Below are 12,922 nucleotides of genomic sequence, written 5' to 3'. Positions count from 1 at the left end.
ATATATATATATATATATATATATATATATATATATATAAAATAATGGTTTTTTATAGAAATGCATTATTATTATATTAAGAAATGTATTAATATTGTAACAGTACTGTTGCATTATAAAAATAGTATTATTATTAATAAATTTTGCACAATAAAATATTATATATAGCTTAATGATAATACTTATATTATTTATTTATTTATTATATGATAATAGTATAATAATTATTGGTATTATGTGGTTGCTATTATTTTATTATTATTATTATTATTATTAAATACTCAAATTTTATAATAACAATAAAGAAATCTATTACTATTATAAAGATACTGTTGCATTATAAAATGAGTATCATTAATAATAATAATTTACAATAAAATATTACAGTATAATAGTACTATTACAATAGTAATACATTCGGTTATTGGTTTATTTTTTTAACTTAATGATTAATGATATTACTTATTTATTATATAATAATTATTGAGATAATTGTTTTAGTATTATGTTATTGTTGTTGTTATTGTAATTATTACTTTCTAGATATTTAAATAATCACATTAGGAAATGTATTACTATTGTTATAATGTTGCACTGTAAAATAAGTATATACAATAAAAAAATTAGTCTATAATTGTATTATTACAGATTTATTGGCTAATTGCCCATTTTAAATATTTAAAATTACATTAAGAAAATATTGCTGGGGAGGGCAAGAAAAGGGACACATTTTCTGTCCTTGCTTTCCCCTGATGATTTTACATCTTTGGTTAAAAAGCTTTAGAATCAATGGATGAAATATACTCTAAAAACAGCTTTATATAGAGTCCTGCATAACAGCCTCATGTACAGCAGTTAGTTTCTACAGTGACTGGTCAGATGACTCAGAAATAAAATGAAAACAAGCTTGAATGCGTTACAAAGGTCTCGCGTACGCGACACACCTCGCCGCAGAGCTGCTCATGTGACCCACAGACGCAGGAGACGTCACATGACAGCTGTACACACAGCAAGAGGAGTCCCTCGCAAATCACACCAAACCGCTGCGATTTTACTCAAAAGAGGTTTTGTTTGACACTTCAGGTGCGTGTTTGTGTGAATACAGTCAAGCTAATGTGAGTTTTCTTTCCTTACAGGTCAAAACATGAGGAGGATAGGAGGTACGAACCTTTATTATATTGCTAGCAGTAGAGGTGCTCCGATCAGGATTTTTGAGGCCAATTACCGATTTCCGATCACAGATACCAATCTTTTTAAAGCCTTCTTTTCATCACTTATAATTATTTCCAATCAGGATTTTTAGGCATTTAATCAGTTTTTTTTTTTTTTTTTTAATTTGAGGGTTGGAGCGGAGCATTTTTAGATATTTTTCAAAAATATATATTTATCTCACCTAAATGTCTGATCATGCAGTGCATTATTATGGTAACACTTTACAATAAGGTTCATTAATTAAACATTAGTTAATGTACTAACTAACATGAACTCACCATGAGCAATAGTGAAGTTAGTGTATTTACTAATCTTCATTAACGTTAGTTATCGAAAATACAGTTGTTCATGTTAGTTCACGCTGCATTAACTAATGTTAAAAGATAACTATTGCCAAAATGCAACCTGGGCTGTTTTTTTTTTTTTTAACTGTAAACGAGACAAACTTATATCTAAAAGCATAATTAGGACAAACGAGCCGTTTTTGAGATTGACCGTGATTCGTTTTGTGGTCAATGCTCAAAATCGGCTCGTTTGTCCTAATTATGCAAAAAAAAAAAACAGCCCAGGTTGCATTTTGGCAATAGTTATCCTTTAACAAGATTTTAAAATTGTATTAGTAAATGTTGAAATTAACATAAAGATTAATAAATGCTGTATAAGTCCAGTTCATTATTAGTTTATGCTATCTAATGTGGTTAACTAATGAACCTTATTGTAAAGTGTAACTCATTATTTTTTAAATTTTTTTGAATTGTGCTTTTTATGTGCAACACTTTTACCCATTATTTTGATTTCAAATCCAAACATTATTGAAAATGCTTTTTCAGCATTGTAATTAGTTTTTTCACACAGTACAGTCATCTTTCAAAGACGAGTTTAAACACAATACATACAAGCAACACATCATTCAGTGCTTTTTACTTTTGCGTTTACTTCTAGATTTGTATATTAAGTTGCTCAAGCAAGTGGCAAAACATTTAAACTGCTTCGGCTGTCACAAACATTAAATTACAAATGACTTTTGACAGAAAACAATCAGTTCTACTGCCTTTTTTTGCATTTAAAATCTTGATTACAAGCAATCCTGTTGTTAATAAAGAACATATATTATTGCCTTGTTTATCTAAAAATGCTCTTTTCCTTTAAACCTAGCCAAAAACCCATATATGTTGACTGTGAAACGCAGTAGAGTTTAATTACATGCATTTATGGTGCAGTTATGACATTTTCGTGTCATTCCTTGTTTATATTCACCACAAGCAATGCGCTGTCACTTTAATTCTGTGCAGAAACGATCTCTGCTCTGCTGCAGACGAACCTCTCCTGAAACGCACTGCCAGACCGCAACTGTGTGCAGCTTAAACGCTTTAATCCGTTAACATGAGCAATGTGTAAACTTTAGCAACGATGCGACATTGCCTCTAATGTTCAAGTAACAATTCTTATGTCAACTGTGCAGCGTGCAGCTCGTTTATAGTCAGACACAATGTGCTGATTTGGAAGTCATTTGCACACTTTGAAAGACAAAAACTGTGAAATGACTTCTCATATAAGGTTTTCAAATTATTTTATAAGTTATTTAAAGGAGTAGTTCACTTTCAGAACTAGGGGTGTAAATATTAATCGATTCGTATCGATGCATCGATTATGCAGCCGCCGATTCAATGCATCGATTCGTCCGCAAGAGTATCGATTAATGTGTTTATTTTGCCGCCTGTTTGTTCACTTGTCTATTTTTAGAATCCGTTCCGACCTTTCTTTTACTGTCTATGGCTCCGACGTGATCGTACTACCTACTCCTGAGCTGCTGGTGGCGCTAACCTCATTATTGTCTTCTACTTCACACGTGTTACTTTCATTTCACAGTCCTGTCCATCTATGATGTTGTTCATGTTCACAGACCTCATGTTGTTGTCTGACTTTCAAGAGCGATGATTTTGAACTGATTTTGTTGAGTAGTATTCTATTTGCAGTTCATCTACTGCAGAGGATGTGTGACCATTACCTCTTAATAAGATGCAAATTGTATTTTCAAAATGTAACCAATTTTGTTTAAATGAAACTTTTTAAAACAGTGAATAGGCTAATTGGCCATAGTAGACCTGCACTATAAGCATTAGCCTTTTTTTTATTATTATTATTACAATTGATCTGATTGCACTTTGTAGATGCAGTAACTTATATTTGCTGTTCTATTTGCAGTGCATTGAGCACAACTGCTTTAGTGTAACATACACATTATGTGAATAGAATACTGTTTCTGTATTCTCAATAAAAGGCAAATTATTTACTATTTTTGTTGATTTATTTGAAACTTAATAGATATCATGTAAAAATATCTAGTATTGAATCGAATCGCATCGTATCACAGGGAATTCTGAAGTATCGAAAATAATCGAATCGTTGGCTTAAGAAATCGGTATCGTATCGAATCGTCTTGAAGGCTCCGATTTACACCCCTATTCAGAACAAAAATGTTCAGATAATGTACTCACCCCAGTGTCTTTCTTTCTTCATTCGTAAGGAAATTGTTTTTTGAGGAAAACATTTCAGGATTTCTCTCCATATAATGGACTTCTATGGTGCCCCCGAGTTTGAACTTCTACAATGCAGCTTCAAAGGACTCTAAGCGATCCCAGCTGAGGAAAAAAGGGTCTTATCTAGCAAAACGATGGGTTTTTAAAAAAAATAATAATAATAATTACAATTTATATACGTTTTAACCTCAAATGCTCGTCTTGTCTCGCTCGGCAAGACGAGCGTTTGTGATTTAAAAGTATATAAGTTGTAAATGTTTTTAGAAAATAACCGATCGTTTCATTCGATAAGACCCTTCTTCCTCAGCTGGGATCATTTAGGGCCCTTTTAAACAGCATTTTGGAAGTTCAAACTCAGGGGCACCATAGAAGTCCATTATATGGAGAGAAATCCTGAAATGTTTTCCTCAAAAAACATTTCTTTACGACTGAAGAAAGACAGACAAGGACATCTTGGATGACGAGGGGGTGAGTACATTATCTGTAAATTCTTGTTCTGAAAGTGAACTACTCCTTTAACTAAAAAATATGAGTTGTACCTCACTTTCAGCATTATAATTGTTTTACCCGCACCGGACAGAGACTGAGCCAAACCTCTCATGGCAGACGCGTCGTCAGCTTTAGATCGGTTTATGGGATCGGCCTTTTTAGAGACCGCCGATCAAACATCCCAAAGCGATTATTGGCTGATAGTGATCGTAGCCATCGTAGATCAATCGGAGCACCCCTAGCTAGCAGTGATTTATGTGCTAACATGTATTAAATGACGTAACTTTGACACACATTCTCCTGTCAGTTCTCCGCTAGCGTCTGCGGTTCATCTGTATCTCAGACACTCGGGCATTAAGCTCAGAGACTCCAAAGTGTTTCCTGGTTTGATGTCCGAGAAGGAAAAGTGGCTTCTGTTCTTTCCTAAATCGAAAAAGGTAAATGTGAGATGTATTTTGTAATATACTGAAGGACATCTATACTGCCCTACAAAGCAAAAAGGCAGTAACTGCATATTTGGTCAAAAATGAGTTATCATTTTCATGACATTCAAGGCATCCTTTGTTATGTGACAAAATATCTCATCTCAAATGTGTGTCGTTTTGTAGAAAAATGGTAGTCGTTTGTACAGTAATTGGATTACAGGCTGGATGACAGGATAACTTTGAAGTCATTTTTCTCAGTTCTGCACTCGGCGTAGTTACTGCCTTTTTGCTTTGTAGTGCGGTATAGATCTTACCATGTACTCATAATGTGTTTCATATGTTCATGTACAGCTAAGCAGCACGAAACGAGAGAAGGATGGAGATGACAAGAAACGAAATCCCATCCTGAAGTATATCGGCAAACCCAGAAGCACGGCCCATTCCAGTAAAAAAAAACACACACACACACACACACACACACACACACACTCGCTGCTGTTTCAGTTGTTCAAGCTCGTGTTTGAGTCTGTCAGTCATTCAGGGTTTATTTTAAATCACGTTTTCTTTAAAGCTTTAGTTTGAGATGCTGCTTGTGTCATTTTCTGTTCATTTTCTCATTGTTTGCATTGTTTTTTCATGTTTGTTTTTTCATTTCTACAGCGTTCCATGTTCCTTTGTCCCCCACTGAAGGTACACATCCTTTTATTTGCCATTTTCATTTGTTTTAGATACTTTTACAGACCTGGTCAAATCACTTTTAGTATTATAATAATATTTAATAATAATCATAAACATAAATGATTAAAATTTTTAATCAGATTAATCAGACTTTTCAGTGGATTAATCATGATTAATCACTATTTGCAACGACACCTGAATTTTATTCACCATTTTTTTTTTCTGAAATGCATACCAAAATATAAATAACAGGACACAGATACATAATTTTCACATTTTCATATTATGCCAGGGCCCGCATCGGGCCTGTTTTAGGCTACTCCTTATTTTTTATATTTTAGACATCCATCAATTATGTCGCGTTGGTGGAAACAGCACAAGACTTTCGCTTTTACTTTCGACAACGGCTCGGATGGCGCAACTGGAAGAGATCCGCGTTCAATCGCACGCAGTAGGCTGAAACTTGCCACAAAATACCGGCAAAAATAAATAATAAATGTGTCGGGGAAAGAGTAATGACATATCTGAATTATTTATTAATAAAGTGTATTCAATGTGAGTCAATGTCAAAAAGATCCTGCAATCTCATTTTTAGACGTGCCTTGAGAGAGAAATTTATTGTTAAGGATTACATATTAAACAAGTTTTTGTTTTCGATTTGTTTTATTTCGTTAAGTAATAATTTAAAACTTTCTATAGATATGTTTATCATGTCTGTGAGGCATGCATTTAGCTTTATTTTTGTAAGCACTCCTGTTCAAGAACGAGACGACAGAAAGCACATCATTTTTGTTTTCTTTATTTTATAAAAACACTGCAAAGTTTTTTGGTGTATTACTTTTTCCTTTGTGAGCAAAAATGACGGATAATTTTAAATTGCTTCCGCTGAAAAAATGCAAATGATTGAGCTGGTGCCTCGATGACCTGCAAAGCGGCTTTATGTATCTTCCACTCTCCACTCTGTCACTGTGTCAGTCACCGCTCTTTGGAGAATGAACCCAGCACAACTATGCAGATTTAATTCCCAAAACATAAGAAAAACGAAAGTTTCATACAAATTCTGAATGGATTATGGCATGGAAAGTGCAAAGCGCGCTCCCTTTATTATCACTAAAAGCGTCACAAATCTTAGTTCATAGAGATCTCACAACGTTCCGTTATAATCAATAAAGCTTTCTAAACTACACAATGAATCTTTTATTTACATCGCGTCTACACTTAGTCAGGAGATGAACAACGCTGGATTGTTTGCCAGATCTTCAATTGGTTTGCTTTCGTTTGAGGGTATATAGCACGTCTACCCCAGTAGAACCAGGCCTAAGCTTGGCTAACCACTCCAGTTGCAGAGGGGCTGTCGGCCAGGCTTGTACTTGTTAACTGTACCATCATCATTCTTTTTATATTTGAATCCGTCCATAGGCTCACCTTGCTCCATCTCGCCTCTAGCTCCCCAACCACTTTCCTGACAAATAATTCGTCACTCTGCGCATGCGTGAAATGCGTTAAAAAATTTGACGTAATTAACAACAACAAAATAATTAACGCCGTTAACGCGTTATTTTTGACAGCCCTAAAACATAATATTATTTAGTTTCATGTATTTTATTATTTGTGTTTATAGATTTTTAATCTATTTTTGCAATTTTTTTATATGTATACACAGTTCTTTAAAAGTCAGTCTTTAAAAGTCTTAATTCACAAATTATAAACAAATGCATAAACAATGTTTTGATATTTTAAACATAAAACGTTGAATACTGATATTTGAAATTATTTTCAAAATGAAAAGATACTTTAGTCACTGTTAATAAGTGAGTCATTGCGATTGAACCGAATCATTTAAACGGTTGATTCATTCAGGAATCAGATGCAAAACAGAGCTGTGGCTGTGTTTGGAATGATTTTGTTGGCAAAATAGAGCAAAAACAGCCAATATGGTGTCTAAAATGTACGAAAGTCTCTTATTGTTTATTGAACTGTATAAAATCAATATCACATTCCTAATAATCAAATGTAATGTTTATAGATTTTAAATCAACTTTTGCAATTTATATATGTATACAGTTTCTGCAGGCCTTAAAAAAGGTCTTTAAAAGTCTTAATTCACAAATTAAGGCCTTAAGGGGAAAAAACTGGCAAAAAACAGTTTTTTTTTTTCATGCACCTGTCAAGTTTTAGACTTTTAGACTTTTTAGTGTTTCATAAAGTGTTTTTGTAGAAAGAAAACATCAAAAAGACACTGTGAAGTGTTTCTTTTGTAGCACTTTATCTATTTGTTTCATTAGATTTCAATTACAATGCATATTTTTAAAGGCCGTTTTCTCAAAATGAGTTTTTTTCTCCTAGACTGAGCCATAAATCTCCACTTCAGTAGCACTTACACACACCAAACTTGACATTTTTGTTCCTATAAAGTTTTTTATAGAGTGATTTGTCCATATATAATTTACTTGATTGTATACACTTTATTTCCCAAAAATGGTAAAAAAAAATAAGATTCTCACTGTTTCATTGTTTTTTTGTTCTAAGTTTTTTTTATTATGTTTTGACGAAATTAGATACCCAAAAGTCCTTCTGTAAAAACAATTGACTCTAAAATGTCCAAAAAATTAAACAAGAATTTTCAGAAATTTCATTTTGCTTAACAGTTTTAAGAATCAAATTGATTTAAGAATATTTAGAAAGTTTTTAATTGAATTTAAAAATTAATGGAGATGTGTTGAAGGTTCCATATTAAAAGACCTTTTTGAAACGTTCAGTTTATTCCCTAAAATGTATTTATTTGGTCTTAAAAAGTTGTACATTTACCTACATAAAATCTGCAGAAACCATGTATTATTTTATAATGATACAGAAGCTCAAGGATGCTTTACCATAGTAGTAGTATTTTTGAATTCTAAATATACTTTTTTTAAATGTACTTACTTTTTATGGAAAGCTGGAGCAGGAATATTGACGTCTGGTCTTGGTTTTCATCTGTAGTTCGTCCCGGCAGCGTGAGAAACATCATTCAGCAGTTTGAGAATAATTCAAACTCCATTGAAGACGGTGATATTGAGGGACAGGGATTGTCTTCCAGCAGCTTCGGAGAAGACAGCATGGACAGGTTAGTGTGTTTTCCAAATGTGTTTCTTAAACATTCAAATTATGTTCATAAACAAAATATCCTATACTGTAGCACATCTTATATATGCATTTACGTGTCAGCAGGGATTGAAATTAACGGTTTCACTCACCAACCAATTTGGCTACTATTTTTTTTATTTACCGGCCATTTGTGCGTGGATAACTGATTCCTGAGTTCTTTGATATTCTTCATATTCTGTGTGGCCAGTTCACTGCAGTGATTGAAAATTTATATTTTCCAATAAGTTTAAGTTGATTTTTACCTTTTACAAATCCATTTTTTTTTTAAAGTGTGCATCTTCTTTTGAGTGAAATTCTTACATTTAATCAGTCAATTATAATAATCGTACATTTAGGTTGTTACCAAACAAATGAAGTCAGTGTCAACAAAATTCATCTTTGCAGTGCAGAAGTTGCATCTAAAGTGTCATTTAGAGTATTTACACACTGTCTAATAAAGCCCAGAGGAACATGGAATGCTTTAACCTGCCGTTGCAAATGCATAAATAATGTTGTGATATTTTAAACACAAAATGTTGAATACTGATATTTGAAACTATTTTAAAAATGAAAAGATACTTTAGTCACTTTTAGTCACTGTTAATAAGTGAGTCATTGCGATTGAACCGAATCATTTAAACGGTTGATTCATTCAGGAATCAAATGCAAAACAGTGCTGAGGCTGTGTTTGGAATGATTTTTTTTGGGAAAAACAGCCAATATGGTGTCTAAAATGTACGCAAGTCTCAGCAATAATCACATATTTCTTATTGGGATATTTTAGATGGTTCTCAAGATGCATTTCAAATGTAATTATTTGATGTTAATTCTTTTTGTTTTTTTCTTTCTTCCTCAGTCCGACCATATCGGTGCGTTTGGCTCGCAGCGAGTCTTTGAAAGCTCAGGGGGAGGGGCGTCGGCGAGGAGGCGGGGCAGGGGCGGAGTCTGTACCTCGCTCTCGGAGCGATGTGGACATGGAGGACTGCGACGAGAGGGACGGCCCGGGACTGAGACCATTACATCACAGCGCCTCGTCTTCAGCGTCCAGCAGCTCGGCACGGTACAGATACACCGACACGTGACTAGAGCTCGACCGATTTATCGGTTTTGCAGATTAATCGGTGGAAATATCGGTTATCAGCAAAAATCCTAGCCGATAGTTTTTCCGGGTTGCGTCCGTTGCTGAATCGTCTGAGAAGCTCCTCTGTCATTAAACAGTATGAGAGCGGCCTCTAGTTACTTGGACTAGATGCGAAACGACAGCATATGTTTGCTATAAAGGCTGAGAGGATGAGAACTTGAGCCACACCTCAAGAGATTAAAACCATGTGAGCAAAACATGCAAATTCAACCCAAATGTTTAATGTGAGGATTCTTACCATCTATTTGCATTTGTTTAAATCTAGCTGATCACATTATGCATTTGGTAACTTACTAGTTGCTTATTAGCATGCATATTAATATAATATTAGCCATTTATTAGTACTAATTAAGCACATATTAATGCATTATTCTACCTGACCTTATTCTACATCCCTAATCCTACCCAATACCTAAACTTAACAACTACCTAACTAAATATTAATAAGCAGCAAACTAGGAATTTATTGAGGAAAAAGTCATAGTTAATAGTGAATAAGTGTTCCCTATTCTAAAGTGTTACCATGCATTTTTTATCTAGCAAGTTGCATGTTTAAAGCTATTGACTTGAGAAAGCACACTGTTTATTCTGAAAGCGCCATTCCCACAGTTTTACATTAAATGCATCATATCTGTGCCAAATCAATGTAAATGTACATAAAGGGCTGGAAGATTGTGTGTATTGTGCTTTTTTTAGCAAAATAATTCCTTGCTGTGGCTCTAGTAAAGTCATGTCGAAAGCTATCCCTGCTGAAAAAACAGCCAAAACCAGCCTAGGCTGATTGGTCCTTTTTTTAGCTGGTCATAGCTGGTCAGCAGGCTGGTTTTAGAGGGGTTTTGGCCACTTTCCCAGCATGCACTGCAAAAAATACTTTTCTTATTTGTATTTTTTGTCTTGTTTCCAGCCAAAATATCTAAAAATTCTTAAATCATAAAGGATTTTTAGACGTATGCAAATTATTGTCTTGATTTCAGAGAAAATACTCAATGAAGTTCGTTTTTGCTTGAAACTAGCAAAATAATCTGCCAATGGTGTGAGAAAAATAACCTTGTTTTCTGTTTGAAGTAATATTTTTTTTGCTTACCCCAACTGGCAGATTGTTTTAGTTGTTCTAAGCAAAAACTCACTTAATTTTGACTTGCTTTTTCTGAAAATAAGAAATACATTTTTGCTCGTCTAGAAAATCCTTCTTGATTTAAGTACTTTTAGATATTTTGGCTGGAAACGAGACAAAAAATCAGTTAAGAAAAGTATTTTTGCAGTGTGGTCAGACTGGGAGACCACCAGCTAAAACCAGCAAACCTTGACGCTATGCTTTTTCCTGGTGTGTGACTAAAATGGTTTATTTTGATTAGATATTCATTAAATGTTCTAGAATAGAAGCAGCTAAAATGTAAGCGTATACATATGTATACAATATCCATATAATGTCATTTCAATGCTATGGCCTTTGTGTAGATGTTTAAAGATGGCCATCTTTTGCTTGACTTGAACACAAGAGTTCATTTGTAGCATTAACTAAGATTGGTAAAAGCTGTAGAAAAGAAGTATCGTTCCTTGTTAGTGTGTAAATTTCACCATTTACTGATATTTTTAAATGTTTAAGTTGCTTTTACTAACTTTAATGCTCAATATATAATTAATATGAATACATTTACTATTTTACCAATGGTTCAGTGCCCTTTTTTAGATAGCAGAGCACTATTTTAGTTTCCATTCGGTATCCAGAAATAAATGTATGAATAAAAATAGTTTAAATACGTTTTGAGATTGTAACTTTATTTATTTATCATTATTTCAGATCACTGGAGAACCAGACGCCGCCGTACACGCCTCGCTCTCAGCGCAGGTGACGAACTTCAGCTCTCGCTCAGGGCCGCAGCACGCTCTGTTTTGTCTCTGTTCGTCTGTCTCACTCTCTGCTGTCCATCTGTAGGTTTGTAGACCCTCCATTGCCTCTGTTACCAGACGAGGACGTGATCGACTCGCAGAACTGGCAGGAGACAGTGGAGCCACATATACTGGCGTCACTCACCTCGCGAGAGATCGACCGGCAGGCCGTCATCTACGGTACACCGTTACACACAAACACGCTAAAATCAGTTCTTATGTCTGACAACAGGCAGACTATGTGGAAACCTGTTTGAAAACAGTCATTTTGCTATTGCTTTTGTTGCCTTTTTTTTTTACTTTAAAAAAAAAAAAAATGTTCCACATGCAATACAACTTTACCGTAGACAATAGACAAGCATTGCTGCAGACAATAACTCATTTTTAGACACTTCTAAAGCCATGTGTATTGTCTTGTTTACTGCAATTTCCCAGTATAAGCACACAAACAATATATACATTTTGCTAGCACGAGACTAATGTGATAAAGTAACACTTTATTTGTTAAGAATAGTTAATTATATTAGCATGAACTAATGAGAAAATCATTGGAAAGCTTTTATTAATGCTGAATTTATAACATTTGCTAATTAATTATTCAGAAAAGTGCATCTTTTAAAATCGTTTAATGGCTCTGAGTTAACATGAGCTAACTAACAATGACCTGTTGTGATATTTAATATCAACCAATGGGATTTTACTGTGAAGTGTTACCAAATTGCCAAAATTTCATGGCATGATACATGTAAAAATGCAGGAAAATAAAAGACAGATTTAGCTCAAATAATAGAGTCTTTTCAGGTGTTTTTATATTTTGATTATTTTTTTTAAAGTTTAGAAACACATCAAAATGATTACATTTATTTGCATTATAAATGCTTTCATGAAACTTTTTTTTATTTACATTTTTTTAATATTATTTTTTGGTGAGTAAATAATTTTTGGTAATGGGCGTGCTTATCAATCAAATGCAAAACAGCTTAACTTTTACTGAGCTTGGAACATAATAATAATCATAATTATTATTATTAGTAGTAGTGGTGGTATTTTTAATGAAACACTAATTTTTGCTTATTTACTACTAAATAAATGAATTAAATAATATTTTTTAAACTATTTATTTATTTACTATTGCATTAATTAAGCCTGTGTTTAACGCTTATAAGTTTAAAAGGCGCTCAGCAGTTTGAAGCAAATTCCTCACATAAATGTTCACCTGTTTTCTTGTCAAAATCTAAGTAGAATAATTACCAAGCAGACTAACATGTTTAAAAAGCATTCATTGTGTGCTTGTCACATGCTGAACATCTTAATATCAAGTGATATTATGTTATATAATGTTAACTGTGTGAAATCTCAATACCTGACTTCCTCAAATTAATAACCAGCCCAGGGTGAAGCATAAACTGTGTGAAATATGA

The 12,922-nt window shown here is 33.6% G+C and overlaps 1 protein-coding gene across 1 annotated transcript in view; it reads left to right on the top strand.

Annotated features, from left to right (window-relative positions):
• arhgef11 (Rho guanine nucleotide exchange factor (GEF) 11) overlaps positions 1 to 12,922 on the top strand; it is a 58,987-nt gene that overhangs the window by 17,176 nt on the left and 28,889 nt on the right. Inside the window, exons 17-24 of the mRNA XM_073836737.1 lie at positions 1,137 to 1,160; positions 4,549 to 4,678; positions 5,018 to 5,111; positions 5,327 to 5,356; positions 8,327 to 8,450; positions 9,327 to 9,530; positions 11,413 to 11,460; positions 11,548 to 11,681. Coding sequence (XP_073692838.1) covers positions 1,137 to 1,160; positions 4,549 to 4,678; positions 5,018 to 5,111; positions 5,327 to 5,356; positions 8,327 to 8,450; positions 9,327 to 9,530; positions 11,413 to 11,460; positions 11,548 to 11,681 — 788 coding nt within the window. The remainder of the gene's footprint in view (positions 1 to 1,136; positions 1,161 to 4,548; positions 4,679 to 5,017; positions 5,112 to 5,326; positions 5,357 to 8,326; positions 8,451 to 9,326; positions 9,531 to 11,412; positions 11,461 to 11,547; positions 11,682 to 12,922) is intronic.

This window comes from Garra rufa, chromosome 3, assembly GCF_049309525.1.
Source record: "Garra rufa chromosome 3, GarRuf1.0, whole genome shotgun sequence".
Classification (NCBI taxonomy): domain Eukaryota; kingdom Metazoa; phylum Chordata; class Actinopteri; order Cypriniformes; family Cyprinidae; genus Garra; species Garra rufa.
The sequence above is the reverse complement of the archived record's forward strand: the minus strand, read 5'-3'. Positions and strand labels throughout refer to the sequence as shown.